The 19,922-nt window shown below is 44.8% G+C and overlaps 1 protein-coding gene across 1 annotated transcript in view; it reads left to right on the top strand.

Moving 5' to 3' along the window:
- enpp6 (ectonucleotide pyrophosphatase/phosphodiesterase 6) overlaps nucleotides 1-19,922 on the top strand; it is a 94,014-nt gene that overhangs the window by 29,178 nt on the left and 44,914 nt on the right. Inside the window, exon 3 of the mRNA XM_085980704.1 lies at nucleotides 9,903-10,014. Coding sequence (XP_085836830.1) covers nucleotides 9,903-10,014 — 112 coding nt within the window. The remainder of the gene's footprint in view (nucleotides 1-9,902; nucleotides 10,015-19,922) is intronic.

The following is a 19,922-nucleotide window of genomic DNA, read 5'->3' as shown; positions in this document are numbered from 1 at the left end:
AGATAGAGAAAGAAACAGAGGGAACAACGGAGAAGGAAATGCAGCGAATTAGAGTCAAATTAGATGCAGAAAGAGAAATAAAGAGAGGGAAAGAAAATTCAATTTAGAGAGAGAAAAAAGAGACTGAAAGAAAAAGTAAGAAAAACAACTTAAAATTTAAACTTTTAAAAGCTTCTAGGAATAATTTACTACCTGCAGGAATGAGACACCACAATTTCAATTGTTCCCTTTTTGGGCCTCCAAGTTTGAGTTTCACATCAGGACCACAAATGACGTAATCAACAGGGTCTTTACGGCACGAAATACCAACCCTAAATGTCTGCGGCGAGATTCATTCATATTTACGGCAAGCTGCCTTTTCTGCGAGGTTAACGGTGGAGTGGCGCAAATAGTCCTGCAACTTGTGGTGATTCGCAACTCATGACGTGTCTCTTCTTCACCACATGTTGCTATGTTTTTTACAAATGTAAGAAGTCACACAACACCAGGTTATAGTCCAACAGTTTTATTTGAAATCACAAGCTTTCGGAGCGCTGCTCCTTCATCAGGTGAAGTGGAGAGATGCATAAAGACACAACTTATATAGTCAGAGAATAATGTCAGATGATTACAGGTAATCTTTCTAACTGCCCTTTATCACACCTCGGCAGAGAGATAATCACAGCAACCAAAGGTGTGAATGGTGTCCAAACAGGTCAGTCAGGAAAACATTACATCAAAGAACAATGAGGTGGGGTCACAAGGGATCAAATGTTGCAGATGCTGGGGTCTGTATGAAAAACAAAAAACAGACAAAAAAACATTTTTTTTGCTGGAAATCACAGCAGGTCCGGCCGCATCTGTGTAGAGAGAACAAGCCAATGACGACTCAAGTCTGGATGACCCTATGTCAGGTGGGGTTACATGTAGCGTGACAGGAACCCAAGATCCCGGTTGAGGCCATCCTCATGAGTGCGGAACTTGGCTATCAGTTTCTGCTCTACGATTTTGCGTTGTCGTGTGTCTCGAAGGCCACCTTGGAAAATGCTTACCCGAAGATCGGAGGCTGAATGTCCTTGACTGCTGAAATGTTCCCCGACTGGAAGGGAACACTCCTGCCTGGCGATTGTTGCGCGGTGTCCATTCATCCGTTGCCGCAGTGTCTGCATGGTCTCGCCGATGTACCATGCTCCGGGGCATCCTTTCCTGCAACGTATGAGGTAGACAACGTTGGCCGAGTCACATGAGTATGTACCATGTACCTGGTGGGTGGTGTCCTCACGTGTGATGATGGTATCTGTGTTGATGATCTGGCATGTCTTGCAGAGGTTGCCATGGCATGGTTGTGGGGTGTCGTGGTCGCTGTTCTCCTGAAAGCTGGGTAATTTGCTGCGAACGATGGTCTGTTTGAGGTTAGGCGGCTGTTTGAAGGCGAGTAGTGGAGGCGTGGGGATGGCCTTAGCGAGGTGTTCGTCGTCATCGATGACATGTTGAAGGCTGCGAAGAACATGGCGTAGTTTCTCCGCTCCGGGGAAGTACTGGACGACGAAGAGTACTCTGTTGGTTGTGTCCCGTGTTTGTCTTCTGAGGAGGTCTATGCGATTTTTTGCTGTGACCCATCGGAACTGTCGATCGACAAGTCGAGCGTCCTATCCCGTTCTTACAAGGGTGTCTTTCAGCGTCTGTAGGTGTCCATCGCATTCCTCGTCTGAGCAGATCCTGTGTATTCGCAGGGTTTGTCCAGTACTTCCCCGGAGCGGAGAAACTACGCCATGTTCTTCGCAGCCTTCAACATGTCATCGATGACGACGAACACCTCGCTAAGGCCATCCCCACGCCTCCACTACTCGCCTTCAAACAGCCGCCTAACCTCAAATAGACCATCGTTCGCAGCAAATTACCCAGCTTTCAGGAGAACAGCGACCACGACACCACACAACCATGCCATGGCAACCTCTGCAAGACATGCCAGATCATCAACACAGATACCATCATCACACGTGAGGACACCACCCACCAGGTACATGGTACATACTCATGTGACTCGGCCAACGTTGTCTACCTCATACGCTGCAGGAAAGGATGCCCCGGAGCATGGTACATCAGCAAGACCATGCAGACACTGCGACAACGGATGAATAGACACCACACAACAATCGCCAGGCAGGAGTGTTCACTTCCAGTCAGGGAACACTTCAGCAGTCAAGGACATTCAGCCTCCGATCTTCGGGTAAGCATTCTCCAAGGCGGCCTTCGAGACACACGACAACGCAAAATCGTCGAGCAGAAACTGATAGCCAAGTTCCGCACCCATGAGGACGGCCTCAACTGGGATCTTGGGTTCATGTCACGCTACATGTAACCCCACCTGACGTAGGGTCATCCAGACTCGAGTCGTTGTTGGCTTGTTCTCTCTACACAGATGTGGCTGGACCGGCTGTGATTTCCAGCAAAAAAAAATGTTTTTTTGTCTGTTTTTTGTTTTTCATACAGACCCCAGCATCTGCAACATTTGATCCCTTGTGACCCCACCTCATTGTTCTTTGATGTAATGTTTTCCTGACTGACCTGTTTGGACACCATTCACACCTTTGATTGCTGTGATTATCTCTGCCGAGGTGTGATAAAGGGCAGTTAGATAGATTACCTGTAATCATCTGGCATTATTCTCTGACTATATATGCTGTGCCTATATGCATCTCTCCACTTCACCCGACGAAGGAGCAGCGCTCCGAAAGCTTGTGATTTCAAATAAAACTGTTGGACTATAACCTGGTGTTGTGTGACTTCTTACATTTGTCCACCCCAGTCCAACACTGGCATCTCCACACCATGTTTTTTACGCATTAATAATGGCAGGCGCCATGAACCCGCCATTACGTTTGCAGCAATTTATGGTCCAATAAGTACTGCAGGATGTAGATTCAGGATTTCGCCATTAAGCACGTTAGAAATCAATCTTGAAAATAATAATAACTCTGTGTCCTTTTAACTCAAAATGAATAGAAAATATTGTTACCTGCTGAGCTAGTTTTAAAATGGAAGAATCACAATTGAAACATTAAATGACTTGTTCTGCTCTGGTTATTGAACATATTTTTGGGCTTGGCTTTAATTTTTATAACAACAACAACTTGCATTTATATAGCACCTTTAACATGGTAAAACGTCCCAAGGCGCTTCACAGGAGCTTTATCAAACAGAATTTGACACCAAGCCATATAATGAGATAATGGTCTGGATTTTGCAATAGGAATAATAGTGAGGCTGTCAGCGCTAAGTGTTATAAGTTAGACAGCATCTTCCAGCATCTGCACATGCGCAGTTAAACACAGAAATCCAGACGTTGCTGTCAGCGTTACCCCGCTCCTCCACAGGGTGTGCAGTAACGGTCCTCGCCGATAGACTTGGCACTGAAATCAATGCAATTGCACGAAGTTGCGAGAGTTGCCCACTAGTTACCCACTAAAGACACCAGAAAAAGTTAGGGATGGTGCATTCAGGAGTAAGTGACTTTTTAACGGCTTGATAAATGATAATTACTGCCAAACAACCTCTCTGGCCCTGAAAATATAATTTTACAAGTGTGGAGTCTCATTCCTTCAGAATTTAATTAGTGTTGGAGACTTTAAAAAAAAATTAAATTAATTTTTAAAAACTTTTTATGTCTGCCCCTTTTATCTCTCTCTCTTAATCCCAGCTGTATTTTGCTTTCTCTACGTGATTTAAATCTAATTTATATTTCCTGCGTTCTAATTCCTGGTTTAGACGTTGCATGTCTCAGTGAGGATTCTTCAACCTGATTGGATGAAGAGTCTTGCTGTTTCTTGACCTGCTCACAGATGCCCTGTAGAGGGCACGGCGCTGCTTCAGATGCCGGATTAGAGCAAGTCTCCGCTCTGAAGCCCGCGAAAACTTTGTGGGCAGTTGTCAGCGAGGTGAAAGGCAAGCACCATTCCTTCGCCAGTGACTGCAAAATCTGGGCCATTAGGACAGGTGACCAAAAGCTTGGTCAAAAAGGCAGGTTTTAAGGACCATCTTTAAAGGAGTTAAGAGAGGTAGAGAGGCGGAAAGGTTTAGGGAAGGAATTCCAGGGCTTAGGGCCTAAGAAGCTGAAGGCACGGCTGCCAATGGTGGCGCGATTAAAATAGGGGATGCGCAAGAGGCTAAAATATCAAGAGCGCAAAGATCTCGGAGGGTTGTAAGTAATATTCCTCCTAAGCTGCATGGCCACGTAGCCAATCAACGATCGGGAGGTCCCGCGCAGGCCACTCACCAGCTGCAATGCTGGAAAAGTTACCGCACATGCGTGGCCGCACAGTGCCGCGCAAATTTAAAGGGACCGTGCACCTAAAATAAAAATTCGAGGGAACATTGCTTATAGGGCTAGAGGAGGTTACAGGGATGGGGAGGGGCAAGGCCATGAAGGGATTTGAACACAAGACTGAGAATTTTTAAATCGAGGCATTGCCGGACTGGGAGCCAATGTATGTCAGTGGGCACAGGAACTTGGCGCAAGGTAATATATGGGCAGCAGAATTTTGGGTGAGCTCAAGCTTTTGGAGGGTGGAAAGTGGGAGGCTGGCCAGGAGAGCATTAGATTAGTCAAGTCTGGAGGTAAAAAAGGCATGGATGAGGTTTTCGGCAGCAGATGAGCTGAGGCAGGGGTTGGGACGGTTATAGTTACGGGTTACACTAATAGTGCACCGCGCGTTCCTCTTGAGTGTGAACAGTAAAGATGGTAAGCTTGCATTCCAGTTTTCCTTTTGTTAAAACATACCCAGTAAGACTCACCTTTTGACCTGATAAAATGACAGGGGAAGAAGTATTGAGACTCACCAGCCATTTTCAAATTCACCAAGTCAGTAAATCTGGAAAAAGAAAGCCGAAATTTCCCACATGGCCAAAGCCCGCCAGTTTGCTCTGAGAAATTCAGACAAAGAAAACTGAGAGGCATAAGATCACCTTTCAACAGCACATTAAAAACAATGCATCAGATTAATGTTAAGCTTAGCTTAATGTTCCAGAAAAATGTCAAAAAGAATTTTTGAGGATGAGGACTGTTTAATCTCCTTAAATGCAGAGATTAACGTCTCTGAGGAAAGAAGTGGCTGATTAATGGTATAAGTTAGCAGTCCATGAGAAATGCCTTGGTAAAGTAATATTAAAATAATGAACCTCTTCTCAAGGGCTCTGATCAAAATGACCTGTAAAATTATTTACCAAATGGATTTCTGAAGTTTTATTATTCTGCCTAAGCTCAAAGAAGAGAGAACTTATTGTTAATTAGCAACTCAGCCAAGACCAAACTACCTAACAATTTGAAGGATACAGGGCCTGGATTTCTGGTCCGAGCTAAGGTGTAAATCCTTGGCTGTGGGATCGCAAGCTGGGGCAGACTCTAGTTGTGCCAGGGTTCCACCCAGTTTGAAATTCTCCAAGGCATAAGATCACATTCCAACACCACATTAAAAACAATGCAACAGACTCATCAGACAATGCAGACTCTAGTTGTGCCAGGGTTCCACCCAGTTTGTGCCCTTATGAGAAATTGTGGTGGTGGTGAATCTTTCCTTTGCCCCATTATATCAAGGGTGTGTGTCTGAGGGAACCTGCTTAACAAAGTATGTGAATATGCCCTTAACCTTATCTACAAAGGATACTGTGGCCACCCTGTCCTGATCCTAACCCCAATGTAATTCTAATCCGCCTCCATGCGTGCATCTTACAAATCGAACCATTATCTATTCAGTGCCATGGTCTTGATGTTACTGCTACGTTTTTTGGGTCTTTTTAGCCTTTATTTGCTATGGATATTTTTGGCTATGGTGTTTCAGACTACTCTTGTAGGTAAGCCCCTGCTTCCTATGTCCTTTTAATATTTACACTTGGACTGATAGCCAGTTAAGTTTGATATCATGCTCATAATAATATACAGAAAACCCTTCTTCTGATGACTTTAGTTGTTTGTGCCTCCACAGGGTCCTCTTCATCTTTGAGAAATGACAGAATGACATTGCATTAGACCAAACAAATTTATTGAACCATAAATAAACAAGCAAATAAATAGTAAAAACTGAACATATACGCCAATAATTTCCTCAGAGTTGGTCCCACTCCGCTGCTGTAATTTAGTGGAAGTGTGGCGAAAACCCCATTTACGTGCATAAACACAGCATCCGCCACATTTCCGGCAGTGCGTGACCGGCTCTGACGAAATTCCCGGCCATAGCCTCACAGTAGTTATTGCAGCATGCTAGCCCCTCCAGAACTGGGGTTTGCAAATTTAAATAACTGTCTGCTAAATTCAAAAGGAGACGATGAGCCGACACAAATCTGAACCTATCACACAACATGTTTGTTTTCGAATTGTGTGGCTTGGTTCCTCCCTCAAGCAAACTGCCTGGAGAAAACTGACCAGTTGTTGAAACTTGGTGTCGAGTTAAGCTGAAACATAGGTCTGGATTTTGTCAAAGGGGGCTGAACTGCTGGTTGTCGGGTTTTAGTCCCGCCCCCAATGATGTCCGGCCAACCCACACTATTTTCCCTTAATTGCCGGCCAATTAAGGGAAAGCCGATGACAGAGCACGTTAGCGTATGACGTTTCATCTGTTGAAAATTTTTTAACAGATGAATTGTCAGTGTTTGACAGCTTTGAGAAGCTGTCAAACATTAACAATCTCTGTTCTAAGGTGACTCCTTGTACTGAAGGCTCACCAAACCTCTTTCCTGAGCAGAAATCAGATGGCTGCTACATCGGAGAATGCAGCAGCCATTCTGTCATCTGTGCAGTTGAGATGAGGAGCCTCCAGATCCCCAAAGGTTGAAGCCTGCAGGAAGAAGCAAAGGTAAGTAAACTTTTTCTAACACTTTACACTCACCTCTCATACTTACCTCTCCACACTTGCACCCATCACTCACCTCCACAGTGGACTTTTCGATCCCTCTCACCCCCGCAGACCCACTGCTCGCCTCGCTGACCTTGGTGAGGTTCGCAACCGTCGAGAAGCCCGCACTTGTGTGGGTAAAATGGGGATAAGCCTCTTAACTGCCTGTTAACTACCTGTTAATGGGCAGTTAATTGGCTGTAATCCCCATCCCGCCTCGAGGAGACGAGTCCCTGCGCGGGACGGGGACCTGCCTCCCGGGAAGATGGCACGGAGGCGGGTTGGGAGCAGGTTCGGTACCTGCTCCCAGTTTCTGCCATTTTCCCGGCAGTCCCGCCTCCATACCTGCCTCCTCGGGGCTGGGAAAATTCCCCCCTATAATTTCTGTTAATGAAGCTGGTTTTTAATTTACGTACTTTGACTGAATTAAAAGAGTTAATACCAGCTTGCACCATTGTAATCAGGTTGATTCTGCCACTCCTATTCTGACTCTTGCACCTCGTGCTTGGATCACCTGCTCATAGGTTTCTTAGCAGGGAACAGGGATGATTTGTACGTTGCTTGAAGGCATCCAAAACCATTGGTGCTCTCTCATCCTCTGGCAGTGACTGCCCCCAAGTCCCTTTTCACCTGTGAGCAATGCCACTGGTGATTGATTGGTACATTTTAAGTTTCTAAAAATAAGTGCAGCTAATAAGGAAAAACCTCAGCATCCAAGAGCTGGCTGGGTAAGAAATATTTCTATATGGAACTGTCTGCAGATGTTAGTCCACCGGCAACGTGTTTAATATCAGCACACACTCACTAACCTCTTACATGATACCTTATTCTCCCTGTCTGAGGATGCATTGTGCCGACACCATTTCTGTCCAAAGAGGCTGATTATTTCATTTGTATTAAAGGAACATGAGAAATACGCAAGCTAGCCAGTTCAAAAGCTGGTACCCACACTGCCCATAGGAAATTCTAATGTGTTCATCCTTTACCAACCTCACGGAGTGGGCCTTTGGCATAGCGGTAGCATCCCCGCTGCTGGGCCAGAAGGTGTAGGGTTTCGAACCCCGCTCCAGACAGTCCCAGCAAGTGGAGTCGGAGCTCCGGCTCTAAATTCTGGGTTGACATCCAGCGGGATACTTGCGTCCGTGGGTGTGGGTGGCCCCCCCCTCGTATGGGTTGTGGGAGCCCGTAAAACCCTCCCGCCATAGGACTAACCACCGTAATGGCTGGTACGAAGATGGTTACGGTCACAGAAGGAGCGTTAATCGCGGCCAGAAATCCTTCCACCACTTCATACAGTTCCCCAAAGGGAACAGTCTGAAGACACGTACAACGACGACCAACCTCACCATACAGATTTACATAGAAACATAGAAACATAGAAGATAGGAGCAGGAGTAGGCCATTCGGCCCCTCGAGCCTGCTCCGCCATTCGATGAGATCATGGCTGATCATCCAAATTCAGTACCCTGTCCCTGCCTTCTCCCCATATCCCTTGATCCCTTTAGCCTTAAGAAATATGTCTAATTCCTTCTTGAATATATTTAATGAATTGGCCTCTACAGCCTTCTGTGGTAGAGAATTCTACAGGTTCACCACTCTCTGGGTGAAGAAATTCCTCCTCATCTCTGTCCTATATGGCCTATCCTTAGACTGTGACTCCTGGTTCTGGACTCCCCGACCATCGGGAACATCCTTCCCGCATCTAGTCTGTCTAGTCCTTTTAGAATTTTATAAGTTTCAATGAGATCCCCTCTCATTCTTCTAAACTCCAGTGAGTATAAGCCCAATCGACCCAATCTCTCCTCATACGTCATTCCTGCCATCCCAGGTATCAGTCTGGTGAATCTTCGCTGAACTCCTTCCATGGCAAGAACATCCTTCCTCAGATAAGGCGACCAAAACTGCACACAATACTCAAGGTGTGGTCTCACCAAGGCCCTGTACAACTGCAGCAAGACATCCTTGCTCCTATACTCGAACCCTCTCACTACGAAGGCCAACATACCATTTGCCTTCTTAACCGCTTAATGATGAATTGGTCATTCACCTCATTGCTGTTTGTGGGATCTTTCTGTGTGCAGGTTGGCTGCCATGTTTGCCTACTACACAACAGTGACCATACTTCAGTCATAATTTGGGCTTTGGGACATCCTGGCGGTGTGAGAGGTGCTACCTAAATGAAAGTTCCTTACTTTTCTTTCTTTTGGAAGAGTGAAGGAAGTCCAATAATACTCTAAGGCCCTGAAATTACCCGAGGGGGATATATTTATTTACAAACAATGCGATTATTTGAATTTTCTTTCTGCTGGTTTATTGGGGACATTAATCCATTTAAAATAAATGGGTTAACATCTCTGTTAAAATAACAGAGGGAAATCTCAAACAAATGAATTTAAGCGCATGTTTATATCTTCCCCACGTAATTTTAGGGCCTCGAATTTTCCTCTTGTAAAGCAGTAACTTTACCCGAGCCCAGTGGCCCTGGTGGTGCATGGTAACAGCAGCGGTTTGTGAATTACATCGAATTTACAGCACAGAAACAGGCCACTTGGCCCAACTGGTCCGTGCTGCCGTTTATGGTCCACACGAGCCTCCTCCCACCCCATTTCATCTCATCCTATCACTCTATGAAGAATATTTCCTTTCCAGAAATACAAATCTCTTCTCCCTGAAGAAAAATAATTTTTATGTGCCTCATTGGAATCTATTATTTTGATCTGTTTCATGAGACAGGTCATCTATTGTTTTGTGAACATACATTTAACGCGAGCATGTAAAATAACAATCTAATTTCTCGTCCATTCTTTTTTCATTTTTGTATTTGTATTAAGATGCTCATTGAATCAGCCGATCCTGGGCTCTCAGTGGGAGGGCACCTCAGAGAATCAGTGCTATAGGGCTGTAGCCCTGTCTCCAGCCTGTGTGTCTCTGCTGGGAGTGCAGGATTGGTGAATATAATGGATTTTGTAAGGAGCTACTTTTGCTTTAAACAAAAAATAAACCTACTGAATTACTGTTGATTTTTTTTGGCATCAGGTTGTGAGGTTGAGATTCGGAGGGTGAGGCCTACATACTGTCGACCATACTACTACTCTCCATCAGACAGAAACTTTACAACTGCCGTTTCAGATGCCATTGACGTTTTGGGGTAGGACATTTCGAAATACTACATTGGGAGTCTACTATTTCACTGCCCAATTTTGGGTGGTCTTCCGGCGAATGGGGTTAGAAAATCTCCCCTCCCCTGTTTTTCCATCTGCTGTATTTTCTGATGTCAACTACGCCAGATGTGTCACTGAGGCATATGTTTTGACATTTCAGCTTTACTCATGCTGGACGTTACTGACATCTGCATAAACAGGTTTTCAGAGTTGCTAGGGGCTAGAAGAGGCAGAAGTCAATTTAAAGGGGCCACAGATGGCAGGGGAAGAGTTGGCTAAAACCTTCATTGTTGCATCGTTCATCAAAGCTATTTTTCTTTTTTTACCACTGACTAATGCTTCAATGTCTGTCTCTTTTAGTTCTGGGTCTTCCACTTGTGCTCCCTTTCCCATTCCATGATGACAACAATAACAACTTGCATTTATGTAGTAAAATGGGAGCCTGCCTAAAAATATTCTAATAACCCCATAACATTTGCTCATCTATCTGCCCAGCTTCCTCCTCTGGTGTTAAAGTACCATTGGAATTTTTCAGCTGGGCAAGGGCCGTCTTCCTCTTGGCAGCGAGGGTCCCTCCAGGAGCACACCATGCACATTAGATGAGCCCTGAGTCCAGGGTTAGAGCGGACGGGCAAAAGTCCTCCACTGCCGGTACATCGCCGATGGGAGGACAATCTTGGCCCGTTTTTCTGTGCCTTGCACGCACTTCAAAATTCCTCCAGATTATGTGGAGTAATTATGGGGAGGATTCTAGGTTAATCACAATAGTGCTTGCAAAATCTCTTAAATGGCAATCAATCCTGACTTTAACCAAAATTCAGGTACCTACACTGGGAGTACTCCGAGCTCACTTTTGAATCTTGCCCTGAGTAGGGGGTGGTGAGCCTTTTCCTTGAACTGTTACAGTCCTTGTGCTAATGGTACTTGTTCGGGAAGCTATACCAAGTGAGCTTGTGTTCAGGTTCAATCTTATGCTAAGGACTCCATTTTTGTGATTAAATTGCAATGGCCTAGAAATTGGCCTGTTTTTCAGACCCTGCTTGGACTACTAAGGCCCCAATATGGCAGGCAGGATGCATGCACACATTTCTGGCCATAAGTGCAATGCCCGCCATATTGGGTAAGGACGAACAAGAGGTGTCCTTTACCCACGCCTGAAACAGGAATTTACCCGAATGCCTGCTTGAATCAATCATAGAATCATAGAAGCTTATTGTGCAGAAGGAGGCCATTCGGCCCAACATGTCTGTGCTGGCTGAAAAAGAGCTATCCAGCCTAATCCCACTTTCAAGCTCATGGTCCGTAGTCCTGTAGGTTACAGCACTTCAAGTGCCTACCCAAGTACTTTTTAAATGTGATGAGGGTTTCTGCCTCTACCACCCATTTGGCAATGAGTTCCAGACCCCCACCGCCCCCTGGGTGTAAAAAGTTCTCCTCGACTCCCCTCAAATCCTTCTACAAATTACTTTTTATTACTGATCTTCATGGCAATTGTTTACAACTGGGTGGCTTGCTAGACCACTTCAGAGGGCATTAAAAACCAACCATGTAGTGTGGGACTGGAGTCACATGCAGACTAGACTGGGTACATTAGTTTATGGCACTTGTAGTCAATGTGGGTTCTGTGATGTGCATGGTTAACTTTTATGGTGTGATGTGCCCTGTGAACAATACTTAAGTGCATTCCTGATGGAAGGAGAAAATGTCCAAGGAATCTTCTTGAGATTCAGGGAAGGAGTGTATCCATGACCTCAACATGCTACTGACCCAGAGAGTTGTGGATCTGTGTGAAGTTCTGGCAGTTTTTGCCCTGTTGTGCTGGGAGGATGTCCAAAAGCATGAGCTGGCCAGGCATTTTATCATTTGAAAGCTTGTTCCTTGGATACTGGACATCCGCCGCTCTTCAAGGCACACACTGATCTGTGCGAACAGACTGGTGGTCTGCCACGAGATCTTAAAATCCTACCCTCTATAGCTGTTCCCAAGAGATGAGAATTCAACCACTGTTACTTCCCAGAGTTTGGACCTGATGGCCTCAAATGCAGCAGTTTGCCTATTCATGACAGATGCTCCCTCTCCCTCCAGGGCCTGCATTGCTAGAGTACTGCAGATAACAGTTGTGCTGTTCACGCTATATGGCAGACAGCAGTACAGATAAACTTCCCTCTGTAGCAGCATAAAAGTGTCAGCTGCGTCTCAGTTGGTAGCACTCTGGCCTCTGAGTCAGATTTTTGTGGGTTCAAGTTCCTCTCCAGAGACTTGAGCACAAAAATCTAGGCTGACACTCCAGTGCAGTGCTGAGGGAGTGCTGCACTGTCAGAGGTGCCATCTTTTGGATGAGGCGTTATGTCCGTAGAAACATAGAAGATAGGAGCAGGAGTAGGCCATTCGGCCCCTCGAGCTTGTTCTGCCATTTAATGAGATCATGGCTGATCATCCAAATTTAGTACCCTGTCCCTGCTTTCTCCCCATATCCCTTGATCCCTTTAGCCTTATTAAATATATTCAAGAAAGAGTTAGATATATTTCTTAAGTTGGCCTCAACTGCCTTCTGTGGTAGAGAATTCCACAGGTTCACCACTCTCTGGGTGAAGAAATTCCTCCTCATCTCTGTCCTAACTGACTTACCCCTTATCCTTAGACTGTGACCCCTGGTTCTGGACTCCCCGGCCATCGGGAACAGCCTTCCTGCATTTAGTCTGTCTAGTCCTATTAGAATTTTATAAGTTTTTTTTAAGAAGAGCTGTTGTGTTCCTTTTCCTCTTGCATCAGACAGTTAATTTGCAAGAAGGTACTGAAATATTTGTAGATAAGCCTCCATACACACACAAATTAAAAAGAAACCCCAAGGTCTGATTTTCGAATGTGGTTTTAGCACTCCGTACAGGAGCTCACGCTCATCAAGATAGAACGTCTGCTTGATGGCGAAGCAGGAGAATTTATACCTGTTCTCTCAGGTGGACATAAAAGATCCCATGGCACTATTTCAAAGAAGAGCAGGGGAGTTAATCCCGGGGATGAGGGGGTGGACATATGAGGAGAGGTTGAGTAGATTGGGACTCTACTCATTGGCGTTCAGAAGAATGAGAGGCGATCTTATTGAAACATATAAGATTGTGAAGGGGTTGGATCGGGTGGATGCGGTGAGGATGTTCCCAATGATGGGTGAAACTAGAACTAGAGGGCATAATCTTAAAATAAGGGGCTGCTCATTCAAAACTGAGATGAGGAGAAACTTCTTCACTCAGAGGGTGGTAGGTTTGTGGAATTTGCTGCCCCAGAAAGCTGTGGAAGCTACATCATTAAATAAATTTAAAACAGAAATAGATAGTTTCCTAGAAGTAAAGGGAATTAAGGGTTACGGGGAGCGGGCAGGAAATTGGACATGAGTCTGGGTTCGGAATGGTCATGGCCCTGTGGGTAGTGGAGTGGGCCCAGGGGCCGTGTAGCCTGGTTCTGCTCCTACTGTGTTCTAATTCTGTGTTAGATTTCAGGAGATGGTTTTATTCCTGTTCCTGGCTGGGGTGGAGATCGCCTTTACAGAAGGTAAGTACTGTAGAAAATATAGGGACAGTGTGATCTCCTGGAAGAATTTCGATCGCCTAGATGGGTCGGAGAGGAATTTCCCAGATTTTTTTCTCCCAAATTGGCCATTGGGTCTTTATCTGGTTTTTCGCCTCTCCCGGGAGATCACATGGGCTCGGGTGGATGCAGAGTGATAGAAGATTTGAGGTTAGGATCAGATCAGCCATGATCTTATTGAATGGTGGAGCAGGCTCGAGGGGCCGATTGGCCTACTCCTGCTCCTATTTCTTATGTTCTTATGTTCTTATGAGTTATCCCCAGTGTCCTGGCTAATATTTTTCCCTCAACCAACATCACTAAAACAGTTTATCTGGTCATCATCACATTGCTGTTTGTAGCTGCCGCGTTTCCCACATTGCGGGACGTCCGGTGGTCGTGAAAACGCTATATAAATGCAAGTCTTTCTTTTTTTCTTTCTTTAGCTAGCCATTAGGAGGTCTGAATCCTGAAGCAATGCTACACAGCCAGTGAAAGTGCTGGATCTCTGCTCAGAAACAATTGGTCTGCATCCCGTCCTCTACCTCAGTTCTATGACCTTGAGTTGCATATGCTTCTCTTAGCTGGGTTTTCTTCGAGTGGGGGCGACACACGGCATGCTGCGGTGTGGGAGTTTCCTAGTAGAGAAACAATAGATGTCAATGAAGGCACATTGCTGTAGGAATTCCTGTCGCAGGATATTCTATACCATGTGAATTTACTCTGTTACTGTGCGTAACCCGGTTAATGTTTCACTTATTGGTAATATAGAACAAACTGAACATTTTAAAGCTGGTATAAATTCTCCTGCTTCGCCATCAAGCAGACGTTCTATCTTGATGAGCGTGAGCTCCTGTGCGGAGTGCTAAAACCACATTCGAAAATCAGCCCTTGTGGTTTCTTGTGAATTTGTGTGTGTATTGGCGCTTATCTACAAATATTTCAGTGCCTTCTTGCAGATAACTGTCTGATGCAAGAGGAAGAGAAGCACAACAGCTCTTCTTAAAAAAAAAAAAAGATCTAGCAGTGCACTGGAGCATCACACCCTGCGCCACAGAATAGTGAGGTGCAGATTCAACCTTGCTGATCTCGGCGGAGGTGAGAGGGGAACATACCAGGCATAGGCTCGGCTCTTACCATAGAGGAAGGAAGGACAAATCAGAGCTTTGTCCTCACACCTCCCAGTTTCACAGCAGCATCGGCAGACACAGATGAACAGGCAGATGGTGCGTTGCATAGGGACACACAAGAAGATGGGAGTAAAAATACACTGTATAATGAGCAATGAGCAACTTATAAAATTCTAACAGGACTAGACAGACTAGATGCAGGAAGGATGTTCCCAATGGCGGGGGAGTTCAGAACCAGGGGTCACAGTTTAAGGATAAGGGGTAAGCCATTTAGGACAGAGATGAGGAGGAATTTCTTCACCCAGAGAGTGGTGAACCTGTGGAATTCTCTACCACACAGGGCAGTTGAGGCCAATTCATTAAATATATTCAAGAAGGAGTTGGATATATTTCTTGAGGCTAAAGGGATCAAGGGATATGGGGATAAAGCAGGGACAGGGTACTGAATTTGGATGATCAGCCATGATCTCATTAAATGGCGGAACAGGCTCGAGGGGCCGAATGGCCTACTCCTGCTCCTATCTTCTATGTTTCTAATAGTCCCAGCAGAAACGTAAAAATATCTAACAGGAAGATGGTTTCTGAATAGTGGATGCAAATTGAATTCTTGCGAGTTGAAGGGTCTTAACTTGTGGCAATCTAATGACCATACTAATTATACAACTTTTTAAAATGGGGGTGAGGTGGGGTGAAGGGGAGAGGAGGAGGAACATTGTAACCTCATTGTGAAATTGAAAATGTTAACACTTTCCACCCTGAGTTTAGTCAAAACTCCTTTTGAGATGGTTATGTTTGTACACCACCGAAGTGGCTGCACGATGGAAGCAGTTAAATCACAAATGGAGTCAGAGATTTTTTTATCATATCAAAAAAAAATGATAGGCTGTGCAAATCAGATGTTATAAATATAAGGCATAAATAGTAATTAGAAGAAGCCATCAGGGAAATTACATAACGTCTTGGAAACATCTGTACATTGTGCAGATGATTAATTTAGTGTTGTGTGATGACCTAGTTTGGGACTTGCATGCTTCAAGACTTGGGTAACTCAGCTCAATTAACCAAGATCGAGTTTTGTTTGACTACAATCTAAAACAGCTGGAGAAATAGTGATTATTTTCCAAGAAAAGATGGAAAATTGGGCTATATTTCACATATAAGTACTGGAGCTTAACCTGCTGCATTCTTACTAGCATTGATATTAAATTCGGAGAGCTCAGTTTTCTTTGGGATTTAGCTTCAACGTCAGTAGTCCTAGATTTGGATGTTCACATATTGAAGATCTGATTGCATTTGACTACTGGGATTGGCATCCAGGAGTAAGAAGGATGCTGCTCCAGAAACCTTAATGCCTGCCAGATGGAGTCAGACTTCCTAGATACACTATCTGAGCATCTCTTTTCCGTCAAGGAGATCCCAACATGGCAGGTTTCCTTGAGGTGCCATTTTACTGACAGGGGGCAACATTCTCTACTGTATTTTCTGACTGCTGTTATGAGCATGTGTGAATACTTTAGAGTAAAAGTATTCAATTAGAGTACCGTCCCCTTTAAATGTCTTTTGTTTTCAGCAATGTTCAAAGTATCTCTTTAATCGGGATATGGGCATCAATGGCAAAGCCGGCATTTATTGTCCATCCCTAGTTGGCCTTGAGAAGGTGGTGGTAGGCCTTCTTCTTGAACCACTGCAGACCTTGTGGTGAAGGTACTCCATAATGCTGTGAAGCAGGGAGTTCCTCAATTTAGACCCAGCAATGATTAAAGAACGGAGATATATGTTCAAGTCGGAATAGTGCGTGACTTGAAGGATAACTTGGAGGTGATGGTTTTCCCATGCCTCTTTTGCCCTTGGCCTTCTAGACGGTGGAGGCTGCGGGTTTGGGAGATGCTGCCAAAGGAGCCTTGGTGACTTGCTACAGCGCATCCTGTAGATAATACACACTGCTGCCACAGTACACCGCTGGTGGAGGGAGTGGGTGTTTAAGCTGGTGGATGGGGTGCCAGTCTATTTTGTCCTGGATGGTGTTGAGCTTCTTGAGTGTTGTTGCAGCTGTACCTATCCAGGCAAATGGAAAGTATCCCATTATACTCCTGACTTGTGCCTTGTCGGTGGTGAAGAGGTTTTGGGGCGTCAGGAGGTGAGACACTCGCCACAGACTACCCAGCCTCTGACCTGCTCTAGTAACCACAACATTTATATAGCTGGTCCAGTTGACTTTCTGAATTAGATTGTTTCCTGGGGACTTTCCATAGCCTATTGGGTGAATGTATCTCATTGTGTGGCATTGCTTCATACAAATCAAGCTTCTCAGATTTACCCTGGCTAAGGACAGTGGCAGGAATATGATAATCTGCCTCAGCTTTCCTAGGCAAGTGAGTGGAAAATTAATCAGGATTCCTGCTCCTATTCATTATCCAATGATCCTCAGTAGAAACTGTGTTTGCATGGGTGTCAAGTGAGGACAGAGTCACTGTCTAGGTGCATTCGTGAAGAATGGACAATTGAGTAAGATAGAATCATAAAATTTACGGCACAGAAGGAGGCCATTCGACCCATCATGTCTGCGCTAGTCGAAAAAGAGCTATCCAGCCTAATCCCACTTTCCAGCTCTTGATCTGTAGCCTTACAGTTTATGGCACCTTAAGTGCATATCCAAGCACTTTTTAAATGTGACGAGTGTCTCTGCCTCTACCACCCTTTCAGGCAGTGAGTTCCAGACCCCCACCACCCTCTGGGTGAAAAAGTTCTCTTCAACTCTCCCCTAATCCTTCTACCAATTACTTTAAATCTATGCTCCCTGGTTATCGACCTCTCTGCTAAGGGAAATAGGTCCTTCCTATCCACTCTATCTAGGCCCCTCATAATTTTATACACCTCAATTAAGTCTCCCCTCAGCCTCCTCTGTTCCAAAGAAAACAACCTTAGCCTATCCAATCTTTCCTCATAGCTAAAATTCTCCAGTTCTGGCAATATCCTTGTAAATCTCCCCTGTACCCTCTCTAGTGCAATCACATCTTTCCTGTAGTGTGGTGACCAGAACTGTAACACAGTACGCTAGCTGTGGCCTAACTAGTGTTTTATACAGTTCAAGCATAACCTCCCTGCTCTTATATTCCATGCCTCGGCTAATAAAGAAAAGTATCCCGTATGTCTTCTTAACCACCTTCTCTACCTGTCCTGCTACCTTCAAGGATCTGTGGACATGCACTCCAAGGTCCCTCTGTTCCTCTACGTTTCTCCGTGTCCTACCATTTATTGTTCATTCCCTTACTTTGTTAGCCCTCCCCAAATGCATTACCTCACTCTTCTCTGGATTGATTTCCATTTGCCACTACACTGCCCACCTGACCAGTCCATTGATATCTTCCTGCAGTCTACAGCTATCTTCCTCACTATCAACCACATGGCCAATTTTTGTATCATCTGCAAACTTCTTAATCATGCCCCCTACATTGAAGTCTAAATCATTGATATATACCACAAAAAGCAAGGGACCTAGTACTGAGCCCCGTGGAACCCCACTGGAAACAGCCTTCCAGTTACAAAAACACCCATTGACCAATACCCTTTGCTTTCTGCCACTGAGCCAATTTTGGATCCACCTTGCCACTTTCCCTTGGATCCCATGGGCTTTTTACTTTTTTGACCAACCTGCCATGTGGGACCTTGTCACAGGCCTTGCTAAAATCCATGTAGACTACATCAAATGCACTACCCTCATCGACCCTCCTCATTACCTCCTCAAAAAATTTAATCAAGTTCGTCAGACAAATCTATGCTGACTGTCCTTAGTTAATCTGTGACTTTCTAAATGATGATTTATACTGTCACTCAGAATTTTTTCCAATAATTTTCCCACCACTGAGGTTAAGCTGACCGGCCTGCAATAACTCAGTCTATCACTTTCTCCGTTTTTAAACAATGGCACAACGTTAGCAGTCCTCCAGTCCTCTGGCATCACGCCTGTAGCCAGAGAGGATTGGAAAATGATGGTCAGAGCCTCGCTCTTTCCTCACTTGGCTCTCTTAACAGTCTGGGATACATTTCATCCGGGCCTGGCAATTTATCTACTTCCAAAGATGCTAAACCTCTTGATACATCCTCTTTCTCTATGTTTATCTAATCTAATATTTCATACTCCTCCTCCTTAACTACAATGTCAGCATCATCCCTCTCTTCTATGAAAATAGACGCAAAGTATTCATTAAGAACCACACCTACGTCTTCCGCCTCCACACATGGGTTACCTTTTTGGTCTCTAATAGGCCCTACTCTTTCCTTAGTTATTCTATTGCTCTTTATGTATTTATAAACCATCTTTGGGTTTTCCTTGATTTTACTTGCCAATATTTTTTCATGCCCTCTCTTTGCTTTCCTAATTTCCTTTTTAATTTCACCCCTGCACTTTCGATGCTGGAGTTGCCACTGCATATGTAATTCTATCCTATGTAACCACCAACACCTGGGAATCCCTGGGCCAAGACCGCACAAAGTGAAGGAGAAGCATCTGGGAAGGCGCCGAACACCTTGAGTCTCTTCGCCGGAAGCAAGCGGAAGTCAAGCGCATACAGTGGAAGGAGCGCACGTCAACCCAAACACCCCACCCACCCCTTCAACCACCGTCTGCCCCACCTGTGACAGAGACTGTAGGTCCCACATTGGACTCATCAGTCACCTGAGAACTCATTTTTAGTGTGGAAGCAAGTCATCCTCGGTTCCAAGGGACTGCCTAAGAGAGAGAACTCTATCCTAGCATGAGTCACTGCTTCAGGAGCACAGGAATAAACAAAGATTGTCTTATATCACTGGATCCCATGTGGATTGCTAATGCCTTTTTTTCTGAGAGAAGTCCTTGATGCTTTTCATGTCAAATTGATCTGACTGTGCTCTCATTTACTTCAGTGGAATCCATGCCTTTGTAGTTTTCTACTGTATGATTTTTCAAAATGATCGTCCAGCTAAAATTGATAGTTTTCTCAACCGTAATGCATACAAGTTAAGTATTGGTTTTGTTTTGAAAGAGATTCTTTTAGGCATTTCTCTGCCAAACACCCTTGGAAATGTTAGTTCAAGCAAAGCTAATGAGTATTGGCTCGCATTGCAAGACTCCAAAACCCAACAATTCTGACGGAGGTATCGACCTTTTTTTGTATGTTTCTTTTCTCAGCTGGTAAGTGTTAGCTCACAGCAAGTAGTAGCCGTTT

Source organism: Somniosus microcephalus, chromosome 1 (genome assembly GCF_052327205.1).
Source record: "Somniosus microcephalus isolate GS21.2 chromosome 1, FLI_Smic_1.0, whole genome shotgun sequence".
Classification (NCBI taxonomy): Eukaryota; Metazoa; Chordata; class Chondrichthyes; order Squaliformes; family Somniosidae; genus Somniosus; species Somniosus microcephalus.
The sequence above is the reverse complement of the archived record's forward strand: the minus strand, read 5'-3'. Positions and strand labels throughout refer to the sequence as shown.